We start from the raw sequence: 17416 nt of genomic DNA, 5'->3' as shown, positions 1-17416 counted from the left end.
AATGCATTGGTGTTGAATTACACAAAATAGCCAATTAAAACATCATGTCATTTAAATTGATATATTAAGAATTGTCTACTTGTAAACCATGATTAAGGTCATTAAGAGACGTACTATGTGTAAGTGCACTTTCCTGTGCGTCGATAAATTGAGGTATCAATTAGATTATTAGTGTAATGATAATTTTATATACTCATGTCCTTTCATAATGCCTATTCGAATGGTAATTCAGTACAATTGCCGTTATCAGACTCTCGCATTAGGTGTCTACGCATGTTGATGAAACCAGGCCATATTAACTGGCCTGACGGGGGGGGGGGGGGGGGTTCCAGCAAAGAACAAAATAAATGTCAATGGGTTATGCAATTAAACAATTGCATTTCTATGCCAGTTCATATAATTCCTTTGGTTAGGCTTACTTGAAATCTGCCATATAAAAATATCATAAAAAACACCATCAACGCCAAATGGGTCTATACATGAAAATAATGTTCGTCGAAAAAAAAAAGTAACTTTCTCTAACACTACTTGTTACTTTGTTTCAAGTATAATATGACTGAAGGTGTCAACATTAAAAGGGGATTCGATGAAATTTGTCCTTTTAGTCCTAAATTTGATTTAATCGAGTTCGAATCTGAACATATATATTTTAGCAATATTATAAATTGCTTTACAGTCGAACTTTTAACCATATTTAATCACATTACTGACAATAAACATTGAAGACGTCTGAATTTTGTGATACATTGATAGCTGGGCAATTATCACCCCCATTCCGTTTGCATGATTTGGTGCAGTATTTTTGACAGGTGTTTTTTTTTCTTCGTGATTCATAATTTAAACAAACCCTAATGATAATAATCTCTTTGTTAATATTATGAATAGTTTCTTATAAAAATATGCCTATACATGAATGGAAGGTTGAGGAAACTGAGTAACGTCGGAAGCGTCCAGTTTATTATGATTTTACATTTCAGTAGTCACGAAAGTTCAACTTCAAGTGGTACGCAAGAAAAAAAAATCGAAATGTCAAATCGAATTTCATAGCTTTGCAATATCTTGTCGTTTTCTTGCGGCTTTTATAACGACAAGGGGAAGTTGTAAGCATGGGTACATTTGGGTTTGATACTCACGCAAGCAAATGTTTGGTTTGATGATAAGAGGAAAAGATAAGGCAACTCTTTATCGATTACAGTTTATTTGCATAATTAATTATGCGCACGCGCGGTCTTCAAGGAGTAGCCTATGTTTCAAGACTGGAAGAGAAAGCCCGAGAAAGATAATGCATGTAGGAGTAGATCAAGAGAAAAAAAACAGTGGGGAAAGATAAAGAGGGTTGAGCGTGAGAATATTAGAAAGAAATACAGAGAGAGGAGGGGGAAGGGAGAGGGGGATTCCTTTCACTTGACATGAAGCAAATGCTTTTTCATCGACGTGGGGGGCGAGTGGCCAGCTCGAAACCCTCTCACTTCTACCTCGCCCTTACACACATACACTTGCTACCCGCCTCATTCACGCACCACGGTCGTATACAACCACTCAGCAATATTATAGTCTGCTAGCTTCAGCTTGGCCTGCGTCAGCGGTAGTGTAGTAACCACGAACACTCGTCTCTTCTTTCATTCACTTGCTTGCTTGGGTGCCCCTCTTTCGCTCCTAAATATTTTTGGGCTAAGGGGATGGTCTTATCTTTTCCGGTATTTTCTTGGAAATTGTTACTATCCAAATTTAGTGTGCTCATCTATGGTTCATCATCTAAGAACAGAAAGTTGTACAACGACCTACCCATTCTCACCTTCGGCTAGCAAACCTATATGGACGTCGAGAATGTTGCAGTATAGACAAATAAACAATGTTTGACTGTGATAAATAACATTGTGTATTGTTTTCCTGCCTCAAACTAGAAAGAAAACACCCTGATTTGTTTGGTAACTCAATGTTACCAAGATACAATGATTGGTCAATAGATAGACGGGAAGATTGGAGTATTATACACATCGCGAGTTGAACTCAACCCCAAGCAGACGATTTGTTTGTTATCGGGATTTATTGGTCGATTACCGCGTCAACTTGAACTATCGCCTTGCTGCTCTAGGGCAGCTAGCTCTTCAAACTCCAATCGCTTACATTTCACTCACGTGTTCTGCTATTTCTTGTAAATTCTGGACTGAGAGAAACTGTGAAAGATTATCTTCTAGAAAAAGCAAGAAGGGGCTGTGGTCTTCGGGGTTTCTACATCTTTACAATACATCTTATTTCGTGCAGAATATCCCGGGATTAGATTTAGTGCTGTCACACTCTCCAGATGACTCAATTAGAGAGCATGTCTGCGACTCTTCATAGCTCGACTGCTATGTCGGGCCAGCATTTGCCGCCATCCCAAGGCCAGAACCAGTCTCCACAACATCATCACCACCACCATCATGTAGCTGCTCATCACCAGCACAATCATCAGCAACCTCATCAACAGCTTCACCACAATCAACCGCAGCAACAACCACAGCAACAACAGCAGCAGCAGCCGCAGCATCAGCAGACGACACAATCCCACCAGCCAGCGGTACCTGCCGTTCAGCCTGCCGACTCGGTCGGCTTGGAGCAGTGTTCGAGCACCGATATCCCGGCCGACTCGCCCACCAGTCAAACAGATAGCGGTGACAAGGCGCTTAACAAGAAGGGTGGGGCTGGTATTCGTCGTCATGAGAAGCCGCCGTATTCCTACATCGCTCTCATCGTGATGGCGATTCAGAGCTCGCCGGCAAAACGGTTGACGCTTAGTGAGATTTATCAGTTTCTCATGCAACGATTCCCATTTTTCCGCGGTCCATACCAAGGATGGAAAAACTCTGTTCGCCACAATCTATCACTCAATGAGTGTTTCATAAAGCTACCCAAAGGACTTGGACGACCAGGAAAAGGACATTACTGGACCATCGATCCAGCCAGTGAGTTCATGTTCGAAGAAGGTTCATTTCGACGTCGACCACGAGGTTTCCGACGAAAATGCCACGCTCTTCGACCTCCTTATACGATGATGAATGCGATGCCTCATCATATGTTAGGGATGGGAGGTATGGATATGTTTGGACAGAACTCTGGCCCCGTTGCTCCCAGTGGATTACCAGGCATGCAAGCTGGTATGAATCATATGGGTCACATGAATGGGATGGAAGGGAACATGAACATGAGTATGATAGGCGGTCCGATGTCGCCACACCTTGCGAACAGCGCACCGAACGCTTGTTCACCAAACGGTGGCTTCATGACCAGCTGCTCGATGTCGGGCGGGGAGTACATCACGGCCAGCAGCGCGGGGACGCCTCCGACTCCGACGGGCCTATACATGAACACTGCCACCATCAGCGGCGGTGGCGGCTTGGGAATGGATTCAACGCAGTGCTCTGTCAGCTATGCCGGAGGTTGGGGGAACACGGCGGCGAATAGTCGGTACATCAAACAGCAACCACCCGAATGCGAAGATGGTTCTCCTCATCCCGCTGCTCTCCAATCTCATGTAGATGCTACCAATTACATCACATCAACGGGATCGCATCATCCAGTACCAGATGGGATAGATATGACTCAAGGTGAGAAGGAAAATGAATTTACAATTTAGGATTTTTAATTTTTTGGTAATTTTACAAGATGTAAGCAATTTTATGAGTTTTTTTTCTGAGTAAATGAAAGTAAATGACACATGCTGATGATGGAGGATGGCAAATATGATTTTGCAGTGGAAAGTGTATAGGGTGAACATGATTGTGGTACACAAAATTTATAAATTACTGCATGCATGATTATGATTTGGTGATGATGATGATGATGATGATAATGATGATGATGATGATGATTATCACGATGAGGACGACACCGACGATAAAACCGATGATGACGATAAGGAAGATAATGTTGAATTGTTGATAGGCTTAAAGAAGTGATTATAATAGTCATTGAATAATGATGACTGCTATTTATGGTGATTATGGCGAATATACGTTCGAGCTATTAGTACACTTTTGATTGAGATGCTTGATTAAAATTATGAAAACAAATCTTACAAGTAAGTTATGAAACGATACGAATTAAAACAGCATGAAGCAGTGCCAGTTTCTAGGTCTCTTGATAAAAGATAAAATCGTTTAGAAAATAAATAAACTAAATAAAACTGTTAAAAAGGAGAAATATGTCATTACCGTGCGGACGTTTATACATCTTCGGTGGTAGGTGACTTTTGAAGAGTAAATATCCGAGGCTTGTATTTTGAATAACAACAAGTCAAGACTGAACACTTCAAAACCCCAGTGAGCCTACGGGAAAATGAGTTGCCCAACACCTTAGCGATTTTGTGGTTAATGGTCAGCCTTGCAAATATAAACAAATTTATTTAAATGAGTTCAAAGGTATCGTCAACTATAAACACACACTCACGGAAATATGTAAATCTCAGACCGACTCCTTTTTGTGGTGTCGAAAATGATATTCATAAACTTTATCGCACAGGTATAAGGGCCAAATTTTTGTTTGCAGATATCTTTTTGGTAATCGTTACCACATTCGGTATAGACAAAGAGGTTTCCTCATCTAATGCTGTTGGACGACTACCATAACACTATAACCGTGCCAATTATGACAAAAAATATTCTTGGTGAAAATGATGGTTCCTTTTTTTCACTCTATTTTGAGAGAATTGTCGGATTATCGAAGTAGAAATGAAATGTTATGGATTTTAAGAACAAATTAGAACTGAAAAGTCAAAATTGTCAAATGAGATTATAAATCATCAGGAGTTTAATTATCATATTCATAATATTTTGCTAAAAATGATACCTTGATTTCTTGAAATAATCATGACCGTGCGAATTACAAATATATTAGAAAATGTAGAATTGTTAATACAAAGGTCAGTGGGTGATTCATATCGGCTTCTGATTTATGCTATATTTGATCATTAAGGCAACATAAATTGCACTTGTGTTTTACTCTCAGTCTTGATCGGATGAAAAATTGATTTTAAAAAAAGAAGTAGGCCTACAAACTTTGTAACGTTGTATTTTGTAGCTGCAGGAACTTTAACCTGAAACGTGTCTTATCATGGCACGCGATATGATAATTTTATCATCACGGAGCTTGATTCTCATTAGTATAGACATGACAGAGCAATAGCAAATATGGTATAACACGAGATGGACTTTCTTCTCTTAAAAAAGGATGAAATATGTCTTCGAAATACTATCATTTGTAGGTGCATTATTATTATTATCTTTGGGGGGGGGGGGGCTGCAGGTTACCCCCACCCCCTCCTAACTATATTCTATAAGGAACCCTGATAACGACGAGTTATCTTCCTTTGTTTCATTTTGGTGTTATATTGCATTTAGAATGAAAGAATATACATTACAGAGCCCAGTAATCGTACAGGTGAAATGATAAAGGTAAACTCCTACGTGTCTGATAAGCTACGGTGATGTCTCCTGTCCACTTCTGCTGGTATTTCTTGGTGTAATAGAGCGAATGTGTCCGTGTTATAATGAAAGGGAAAGTTGAAAAGTGATATCCATTTAAGGCTTATAATGAGACTCGTCGTAGAGAATGATTTTTACTTAAATGCGTGACACCTTGGTAGTTGCTGTAGGGGTTCTTAAAATTATAGGTTTTTATTTGTATCTACGTCTGTGTTTTAACAGGGAAATGATTGCATAATTAAAAGCCGTGCGACGAAATCCTTTAACAATGCAAATGATATCAAGTAGACCTCTGGTGGTTAATCCGTATGCCTTGTAATTTGTAGTAACAAATCGGGTATGCATAATTATGAATACAGGTCATTAACCCAAGTATTAAAACCCCGAAAGATTACACAATTAGGTTATAAGGCGTTCGATCCCAGTTTTTGCAAAAAGGGGAAATGTTTAGCATGTAATACCCCCATAATGAAAACATTTTGGGTGAATCAATATATTTTTTTTCTACAAATACCATTGTACCAGAAGCAATTTCCTTAGGAGATCTCGCAAATTGAGTAAGGTGCGGCAATGATCATAAAATGGTGTGGACAATTTTACTGCAATCGGATTTGGTTTGATTACATGGACATCTTTATTATGGTCCTTATGTACAAGCCAATCTTTCCTTCCATGCAAACTGTTATAGGATTCTGGTGACCAGAGAAGGTGTCGAATAACTATGCAAGGAAATTTGAGCGTAAACTGAGACACTTTTTAACACACGTTGCATGAAATATATGATCGTTTGGCACAGTTCGCAATTTGTTATTTTGAATAAAATTTAAAAAATCGACTCCTTGATAATTTAATCTTTTGGTGTAAAATCATTCCACAAGACCAGAATGTTCAGGAAAAAAAAACAGGGTATTATATTATAGGATCGTATTTAGCTTTCTGGTTCAGTTTTTTTTAGCCTTCATTATTAACGGACATACCTCTAATTTTCTAAATATAATGTAAACATGTTATTCAATACAAAATTGATAAACTTTATTTATTTTTTTTTGCAATTTCCTGCGATATATAATGACAAATTCGAATTTGTGGGGCTTTCATTCTCTCTGAAATTTTATGACATTTTAATGAATATTTATTAATATAATTGACCTAGTATTTTCTTTAAAAATAGTCTTCATTTTCGAAAATCAAAAGATAATCGAATTCTTCTATTAAAGGATGTAACGATTTTATTCTAAATCATAAATTCGATGTGCTATTCTTTTAACTTATTTGATTGTTAGTTATTTTATTTCGTGCAAATATTAAAAACAGTAGCTCTATGGCAAAACAGCATGATTATGATTCCCATGTTCAATGACTTAACTCAGTTTTAACTCTCCTATTGTCATTTTATAAAATGCATGCAAAACTCACTTCTGACAAATGACAAATATTGCATATTGGTCTATCAAACATTTTAAACTTATTGGGACCGGCCGATGGGCATGTATGTCTATAACCAAGGAACTTCGAACACGTTAGAAAATGCATTTTACTTGTATATATAGATATAGGGATTACCACAATGCATATCATGAAAAGATGTAAATTCACAGTAAATTTCAAGTCCAAAATGTTAGTCAGCACTGAATAACCATAAGCATTTTGTTTGAGTAGAAACTTAATCCTGTAGTTACACGTGTAAGCAGGCTTTTACATTAATTAGAAACTCAGATACAAGTATATGGGACAGCAAATATAAACATGTTGATTTTTTTTTGTATCCATGGTCCAATTTGACTTTTAAAAAGTCCACATTTGAATGGAAGCTTTTTTTGAAAGACCATGACTCAGCAGTCACCCCATCACTTGATTTTTTTCGCGGGTTTGAAGTTCAATTTTGCTAAGATACATTATTTAAAATCTGAATTTATAAGGATGAAAACGATTCGTGTTTTTTACATGTAAACAATGCACCAGTCATTAACATATAGACACCACCCCCCCAAAAAAAAAATAATAATAGAATAATCTACGACCAAGGAAGAAAAAAGGGTGCAGAAGGAGAGAAAGAACTGAATGAAAGGAAAAAAGGATGAGATATGATATTTTTTTAATGAATATTATGTCAAAATCTATCACAAAATTATATTTTGAGTGTGAAAATGTCACTTTTTCTCGCTCGCGACCTTTTTAGATAGAAATTTAGCGCCTTATACCATGTTCAATCTCCTAACAAGTTTATTGATCGCTCTTATACATGGCTATGGTCGATGGTAATTCAATACTTGCCATTTCCCATTATAGCTCAGTATTTATTAAAGTTATTTTTTCTTACTGAATAGGGTCATTTGGAATACATTTGTAATTTTTTTTGTAATACATTGCCAGACTCACTCAAACAGATGAAAATCATTTATCCCTATATAAAAAGGTATCAAAAAAAATTACTTCTTAATAAATACACACTGAGTTAAATGAGAATATAGTCTTTGTCAACTGTAACATTGTAAGGACCAAGTGCTCACACCCCCCTCAGCCCCCCCCCCCCCTCCATTCTGCAACTGCACTTTTACATTAAGATACTATTACTAAATATAATTTGTGATTGTTTTTCGGGGTTGCCACACAGTCGAGCTCATCAGCTTATTGTGGCATCCCTGCAACCTTCTTAAATCGTTATCTTATAGAAAATACAACCTTGTTTATATTTTTTTGTATTTGAAAAGTCGCAGAAACAATAAATACATTGATTTTTTTATATTAAAAATTTTGTCGACCCATAGACATATTATTTTGATCAAAACTATGAATATTCGAAACTGCTACGTTATGACTAACGGATGAAAAGTTGGGTATTTCAGAATTATGATTTTGCTCAATACAACTGACGATACATTTTTTTTTTCAATCGCAGTAAGGCTAGAATATTAAAACATAACAATCAGCACAGTGATACAGTATCTCTGGAAATTGGAATGACGATGACATTTTATCAAGTTCATTATCAAATTATACCCGAGACTATATCACTCAATTACATGTTTAATAAAACCTGATACTTGATCGGCGAAACTATACGCACAAGCTATACTTCTCTAATGATAATAACAAATTATGGATAAAATTAAAGAGGGAAAATGATAAAGGAATGTTGTGTAAAGGTGAGGAACATGGATCACATTGCGATAAACACTAGATGAATGCACCGCAACCTAGCCAGCCAATCAGCCGCTACTAGCTGCATAACAAATCAAACGTCAGGTTTAACCTAAACACAGTAAATCCTGAAAATAAATAGTGTTAAATTTTCAATAAACTTAAGATCGAAAATGGCACGACTAAAGTTAAACAGTTTACAATAGGAGCAACCTGAAGTTTACATAAACTGTTAGTGTTATATCCATGCTGGTATACAATCAGCTTCCACTATCTCTTCGTTTCCATGCTAGCCTCTGGAGAGAGAAGGTGGGACCGGGGGACAATCGCAAAAGTATATATTTATAAACGGAACGCTTGTGTTTAAAAATTTTGAGAGAGGGTTTTGAAGAAGGGAGAGTTGGGAGCTTTATTTACGCAAAGATCGGCCAGTGAGATCTTAAAATGAATATAGTCATAACAAACAATTGATAAAAAGGCGAGAGAAGTAGACTTGAGAATTTATTCGCCGCACAGATTATCATCAGAGTAGGACTATCGAAGCTTCGTCAGGGTGCACAACCATCTCTTCGATCTCAAAATTTTGCCGAATATTGTTCAAAGATCCTACTACTCATCGTCCTGCTACTTTGGCCCGTGATTCCGACAAAATAAGGACAATTTTCTCTGACATTGTGGAATTTAAAATATTGGAATATATAAACTCTGTCTTGTGTGATGAGGATCCGTCTCGGTAGGAATATACAACCTGGTAAGAAAATATAATCTTCCCCTACTATTAATTGTTGAATAGAATGGACAATTCCGATATGTACTTTTCATCGTGGGGGGGGGGGGTATCTTGGTGGATGATATTTTTCTCGCTCGCCATAACATACTGTGCTGTTACTGATGACATTGTATTTGCAATGATAATAATATAGAATGATTGTTCTGCAATTCATGACTTCAGAATTTATCTCTCGGTATATGAGGCTGTAATAAACATCTCACGTAAAAAAAAATCCACAGAGACAAATTAATGACAACAAAATCAAATCGTCCATTCTCGAATTAGTTTGGATCGTAAGTACTTTTACAGTCAATAGAAGAGTCGAGACTGTTTTTACACGTATGGCCCAGTCGCGGCTAAGGACTTTCTTGGTCACACCAGGTAACCAGGAGCATACAATAAAAGTAATCATTTGAATATTCATTAAACCCTTGAAACCGATTTCATTCAGCTACGTATCGACTCATATAGGAGAATCTGCTTGAATTATTAATTTAGGGGATTTTTTGTTCTTCTTTAATATTCCTGCACCTTCCTACTTGACTCTTAACCCGCGTTGAACTTCAGGAAAGGATCAACAACATAACGATTATGCAAGTGCCATAGAGCCAGGTCGGATTTCTTGTTGATGCAAATTCAAAGTCGACAATGTTCATTCGTCCGTTTCAGAAATTTCTTCACTTTTTTTTTTAGATAATACAGTTGTATCGTAATATTTTCGTACTCTTGAAAAGAGTCATTGTTGTTGTTATCAAGGTCATGCGCCATGGTTTAATTGGGATTGAACTCCAGCAAAGACTTTGGTCATAAACAATGCTAACCGGTCCCGGGTCGGCTCTTTTTGGCACGGGAACGCAATATGTGCATTATTGGGCGTGAGCCCCTTCAAGCCGGTCGTGTTTTACATGTATGTAGTGTGAAATCGAACATTGAATCTCAGATTTATGCAATAGAGCAATGAAGCTCACTCTCGTCATCGCTCTCTGGTCGCTAGTCGCGTCGGTCTTTTGAATATACTTTGGAGAAGGATTCCTCATCATCACATTGTTGGTCGTTCTGTAGTTGGTCGCGTTGTTTTAAATGCAGCAGGAGTAGGGTGCTCTTACCGTCGCTCTGAGGTCGTTGTAGGATCGGACATAGAACGACTGCAGAAGATCAGTTAGACTTTTGTGACCACTCTACGGTTGTTCCGCGGTACATCTGTTAAAGAAAATGCACAAGAAGTGAAGCTGTCATCACCCTTTGATCCTTCTTGGTTTGGTCCCGTTCAATTTACGGTTCGAAGTGAGGCTCTTGTCGTCGCTGTTTGGTCGCTCTGAGATCGCTGCCTTTAATTATGTATTCGTACAACGAATCTCCTCACATGCAAAGGACTTTTATGCGAGTGTGGATGCGTCTAGACGGGACATTTGACTGACTAAGAATGTGGTTAGAGCGAAAAGCCTCCCATCATTGCTATTTGATTTCTCTCATCTCTGGTCGGGTTTAGGTGTGAAGCAGTGATTTTCTTGTCATCGATGTTTGGTCGTTGTGGGATCGGTCTCGTGGAGGTAAATGAATGTAGTATGATTCGACCAGCGAGGCTCTGATCGCTATAGCTGTATAGGGTCGGCCTTGTCGTTACGATTTGAATGCATTACATAGCTCTGGTCTTTCTGTTGAATGCAGTGAGCAATGAGCCAGTTTGGTCGCTCTGAGATCGGTGTCGTTAATGCAGTATGATATGACCAGCGAGGGTCTCTGATCCAAAGACGGTCTGATCGCTTTATAAGATTGCCATAGGGTGGTACTCTAACGTTATGTTGTGGACGAACCCCGTTGCTTCATCATTCTGTTGAGTGTGGCACGAGTAGCGAAACCATTTCGGTCGTTCTGGGATCGGTCTCGTCATTCTCGTCATTTAATAGGTCCATGCTCTCATGGAGATTAATAAATGCAGTATGCGTCGGCCAATGATGGACTGATCGCTCTTTGGTCGCTATAGGGACGGCCTTGATCGTTATGACATGAATACATTGCATCGGTTTGGTCATTCTGTTGGACGTTGTCCGCACTGTGACAACCTGGGATGTTAACGAGAGATGGTGAAACACTTCCCTGGTGATACCATCGACCTACTACTGTAGTACTTGTAGGTCCATGGTGATACCGTGGTGATGCATTCTCGCCATCGGTCGCGTGATTTCTGATGGCTCCTCTTGATAACATTCCAGTGAACTGAATACTGGTTCTGTTTCAATGTCGTCATGCTGATAACATGTAGGTCGATGGTGATAATGATGATAATGGGTAACAGTATACCACCGTTAAAGGGAAGGTTTGGTCAGTGTTAAAGGGGTACGTTCAACATTAATGTATCGGTAACCAATACCTCTCGATGAAAAATCAACAACTTCTTCAACTTTTCAGGCATATGGAAAATTTAAAACCATTGCAAATAATATTTGCAGTAGACTTTGAATTCGATATATGTAGTCCGTGCATTAAAGGGGACATCGCCCTGACTAAAAGTCTATTGAATAAATAGCAGAAAAAAAATAATTATGTAATATATTGGTGAATGTTTGAGGGAAATTGAAATCACGAACCATTAAAACTTCGAAATTTATGCATTTTGTATTACATAACATAAGGGGCGCCTGCTCGTATGACGTCACAAAAAAAAAAAAAAAAAACCCTGTAAATTCTAATAACCCTACATGGGCGATGAAGACCGGGAAGGGACAGCGTAATGTCTGCTCGCTTATAAGTATGGTTTACTTTCTTCTGCATATTTTGAAACCTGAAAAGTCTCCCCCTGTTTTCCATGCTGTAATGGCTAAAGATGCTCCTGCAGAACGCTTCAATTTAGCCCGAAATCCTTTAAAAGTGAGATTCCAATCGCTTTGTTTTTGCTGAAATTGGATTTTTGATTTGATTTTATTCGCCGTTGACATTTTGAATTGAATTGAATATATCAGAGGCCTATACTGTATGCCCTTTCGTAATATACGATGTAGTTTTACCATAACAACAAGATAGACTACAATTTAATCGTTCCCTTCATGAGTTGACTACCAATCAACCGCGATGATTATGTGTGTGACGTCATCGGCTCCCTGATTTGCATACATGCCAAGATGGGCATTATTATCGTACATCATAATTTGGGATACTTTCCATAATTTCAATTTTCGCCATTGCTTCAAAGTAACTTGTTATTAGGGTGGACCTTGCCTTTAAGTTCATTTTTTTCTTCAAATATTTGGATGTTTTATTGAACAAATCAAGGTAGTCATATTAGAGGCGTACTGTATTCATGATATTTATACAACTATAGAAAAACAACAAAGAAAAAAGTAACAAAAAAGTAAGAGCAGTGTGTTAAAGTATTAATATGTAAAGAGAGATTACATTAAAAACATGTGGAAATAGTGTGGATGAGGTAATGATATATACCCACAACCATAATGGATCGTTCTCTTCATTATGAGATTTATTGCAGAGTCGAAAGTGAAATAACCTTCAGCATCATCATGATTATACCAGTTAGTCCGGCAATACAACTTTTCATATTTCTGTTTTCATGCACGCAATCTTGGCAACTTCTATCCATTCATCATTGTTCCAATTAAGTTTTTATTGGCTATCGAATATGATAGCATGGGGAGTTTTTACTTCATGTTTCTGTGTGGTATTGTATTGTTACGCATCAATTATTTGCTTGATTTTAATATCACAATGGCAGAAAGAAAAGAAAAGGGTTCATAAAATAAACTACCTACTTAGACGATTTAAAAACTAAGAGACCCATTAGCTTCTGGTAACATTTAATTGCTCTATTAAGTGCATGAAAAACATGCAGTATAGGTGCCGTTTGTCATTTTACTAAGAAGAGAGTGTGGATACAGGGGGGGGGGGTGGGAGGGGGCAGGGGAATATTCCCCACTTGCCCTCTGCCTAAACGTGTGCATTATTTTTCACCTTTTTTAGACCCCCCCCCTCTCACTTTTGAAGTGAAAATCTTTATATGTTTTATTATTGCATCTTAATTTACGGGAAGTTGTGATATGTCTTAATTAATTGAGAGACCATCTTTTTTGTCTCGAAATTAATTTAAATTTACCCACTTCCCGCGTTTCACCCCCCCCCCCCCATAAAATCCTGGACCCGACCCTCTCCGGCAGATAAACGAAATATCTTTTGTCAGACAGCCTATTTCCAGAAAATAAATGTTTTGGCGAAGAACTTGGTCATGTTGGTTCATGTGTTTCCATTTTATACATTATTTTCATGTCGGTTCAGTTAATGAATTTTGACATCATGAACCCTCCCCCAAAAAACGTTACTTTTTGGGCCCCGTCTTGATCCAATCAATCGTAACTCTATGGAAATCCATTAGTGTCATTTCTTTTCTACAGGAAATTTGCCCAATGTCCTTTGTAAACAAAAGAGAACACACCAAATTGTCAAGAAATCAATGAATTTATGGATATACATTCATATCTAGAATTTTTTTTAAAAACAAACATGCATTTTATATGTTGACTTTCCTGGCTTTCCATAGTTGCGAGTGATTGGATCAATCGCAACTCTTTGTAAGACGGGGCCCATATATTTATTCTTGTCATCAATATTTTTTTATTTCACCATGGAGAAAATTATAAAAATATATTTTAAATAGTATTCGTTTTATTTATACATACTTTAATTCCTTTTATCTCATTTTATAAGTTAATCAACATTCTCATATCAGATTTCCTTTGCGTACAAAAATCATCATAGCCGTAATTTTGGTTAAATCAACGATGGAGCTTTTATTATGAAAAAAAGAATGATTCGTAATTGTTCAGGTGTATACTCTTTACCTGAGTTACAGATTAATGACACAGTGAAAAAGTACGGAAGAGGTGTTTGCTCGATTACTTTACCGACAATCCGTCGGTACAATCTGACCACTCCCACTTTGAGATGGTAAATTGCCAATCCGTCTACTGCCAACTCGTCCACTGACCATATGGTCTACACTTTCATTAATCTAATGCCATTCCTTAAATCAACTTTTCGTCTAACAACCATTTGGTCCAATAACCGTTTGGTCCAATCACCACTTCGTCTAATCACCATTTCGTCTATGACCATTTGGTCTAATATCCATTTCATTATCATTCATTTGCACAATTGACTCTTAATCAAATTAGACCAAATGGTATAGGGACTAAATGGATATTGGGCCAACTGGTTAATAGACGAAATGGTGAGTGGACGAATTTGCAATTAGACCATGTGGATAGTGGACGAACTGATGGTAGACCAAATGATAGTAGACGAGTTGTCAATTGGACGAATTTGCATTTGACGAATTGCAAATAAACCCTTGAGATGCTACAGCCCCACCAAGGAAACATACATTGATCCGATCAATCACAACTATGGAAAGCCATGCAGCAATGTCAAAATCTAAAAATGCATGTTTATTAAAAATTATTTGCTACTTATGATGTATATTAGTCATACATGCATCGTTTTCTTGAAAAGTTCAGTGTGCTTTTTTAAAAGAACATTGTGCTAATTCCCTGTAGGAAAAATATGACATTGATGGATTTCCATATATTTGAGGTCGATCGGATCAATCGTAACTCTTTGTAAGACGGGGCCCTGGAGTCGGTTTCATCCGTTTGACCAGAGTCTACTCCAAACTCCCTGGTTTGACTGTATAAGCCCGGCTGATTTAGAGAACGACGTCTAAAACCCCTTTTGCAAAGGTTATAGATGAATAACTGTCAAATGTAATTATGGATGAAATTTGACATTTTCTTCTCTCAACGTTCAATATCAAACCTCCGGTATTTGTGACCAAAACACCCACATTATTGATGTAATTGTTTCCTTTGTATACACTAGATGAAAACTTTGTAGTTGGTGCAAGATGAAGCGCTGCGTGGGCTTGAAACAATGAACTCATTTTATTTTATTTTTTCTTTTAAAATAAAATGAGAAATATATCGATGGAACTTACTGTCGACAAATAAGGGTAAAGATGTTGCAAACCCTTTTTTTTGTTAAAGAAATTTAGAGAAAATAGTTTCTCCTTTTATTTGCCATATTTGCAGTTGATACGAGTTACTATTGAAAGTTTTTGCTTCTTGTGCAATGTAAAAAAAAACATATTTGGTGCGTATTTGTATATTTCTAAAGGACGACATGAGATCATGCAGCTGCCTGCTTTTGTTTTGGTTACTTTGCCTAAATGATGGTCAATGTCGTCCGAAGTCAAATAAAGGGGGCGCTTTCCGAAGAATTCACTTGTTCCATAAAAATTATTCAAATTTATTTTGTGATAAGTGATGACTTACCGCCGGTACCCGATATTCGGATTTGTAGAAGGACTACACACTCATTATTTTTCTTTGTAAAGAAGAAGAAAAAAAAGGCATTCAAAAATTTTCGGGTTTTTCGGATGTTGTCTTTCAGGGCAGTCGAGAATTTGGCAGTCGTGACCCCAAATCATTTTATTCAAAGTCATTTTCATCTTTCAAAGGACACCTCCCAGCCATTGGAAGTGTTTGATATCTGATTCCGTTTCCTTCATTGGCCCGGGCTCTCATCCGGAGCTTCTCGAAGAAGGAAGATGACTTCATATACCCTTTGGAATATTTCTGGCTGCAGGAACACCAGGAAGAGCTGTTGCGGATGCATGCTCACAAACCCCAATTCTTTGTACCTTCTTGTAAGTCCAGTAAGTTTGAGTCGTAGGTTAACCCCGTGAACCTCCTTTGTCATTTTTTAACACTCGAGCAAAATAAACTCTTTAGGAAGTTTAACCTCGATCAGCCATGCAGGTGATGCCAATGTTAGTTGTCTTTCCACCAGTGTTGAATCGGAGGGCTGCGTTCATGCAATAATCCATTTTCAATAATCAAAGTAACGCAATGCCAATGGTTTTTAAATGTCTTTAAGTTCATCTTAATGATCATCAATATCAGTATGCTTGGACTTGATTTAGTGCTTTAGTGTCGCCATATTGAATTCATGAAAATAACCTAATTTTCTAATCATTACTTTAAACATTTTACCTTTATATCTTAAAAAGTCACGCTCAAACCTGTTAAACAGTACATACCGACTGGTTTCCGCATAGATAGGGCTACAACAGTCAAAACGCCGGGATATGTTGTATTTTAAGGCTGTTGTCCAGTGCGTTCTTTTTTTCTCTATCTGTTTCCTCCTTATCCCTTGTCTCATTTTTATTTCATGATTATTTATTGTGCTTCTTTGCAGTGGCGTATCGTGGGTCATGGCATGAGGGGGGGGGGCATAATTAACAATTTTGAGTCACCAGTCACCACTATACAGTGCGCGAATAGCGGTCAATATCCATGCTAAAAAGAGACTGTAAGGACTGTTGGTAGAATTTCATAAAAAAGGATATATATCTTATTTATCAAATAACGCGAGCTGAAAATGTTTTGATATTCAGACTTAAAAACGGGACATTGCAAGCAAATTTGTGTAATCATGCTACGTACTTGTCTCACTAACATGACTAAGAAAACAATGCGAGCGCGGAGAGCTAGCTGAAATTTTGGTATATATTGGCCTGCAAAAGAGGCACTTTAAGGACTCTTTGTAGCAATTTATGAAGATCATACGTTATCTCATCATAGTCAACTAATGCGAGCGCAAAGCGCGTGCCGATTTTCTTTTTTTAGGATTAGACCTAAACACAGGAAATTTTAAGGATATTTTAAGGATACAATTAACATGATAGGCCCTACGTGCGAGCGCGAAGCGCGAGCCGAAATATTTTCACATCCCGCAGACCTGCAAAAAAGGGGGACATTTTTTGCAGGAATTCAAGAGCATACGTATTTCACTAATCAAATAATGCGAGTGCAAAGCGCGAGCTAAATTTTTTTCATATTCAGATCAGAAAAAATTATATTTTAAGGACTGTTTTACATAGGAAAAAAGGGGGGACATTTTTTGCAGGAATTCAAGAGCATACGTATTTCACTAATCAAATAATGCGAGTGCAAAGCGCGAGCTAAATTTTTTTAAT

At 37.6% G+C, this 17416-nt stretch overlaps 1 protein-coding gene across 1 annotated transcript; it reads left to right on the top strand.

Moving 5' to 3' along the window:
* The first annotated feature begins 1534 nt into the window (after positions 1-1534).
* Positions 1535-3616, top strand: LOC129277588 (forkhead box protein F1-A-like). The gene has a single exon (XM_054913747.2). It carries the CDS (start codon positions 2306-2308, stop codon positions 3614-3616), a length of 1311 nt encoding a protein of 436 aa, XP_054769722.2. The 5' UTR covers positions 1535-2305.
* The last annotated feature ends 13800 nt before the right edge of the window (positions 3617-17416 follow it).

Source organism: Lytechinus pictus, chromosome 2 (genome assembly GCF_037042905.1).
Source record: "Lytechinus pictus isolate F3 Inbred chromosome 2, Lp3.0, whole genome shotgun sequence".
NCBI lineage: Eukaryota > Metazoa > Echinodermata > Echinoidea > Temnopleuroida > Toxopneustidae > Lytechinus > Lytechinus pictus.
This window is presented reverse-complemented; position numbering and strand designations above follow the sequence as displayed.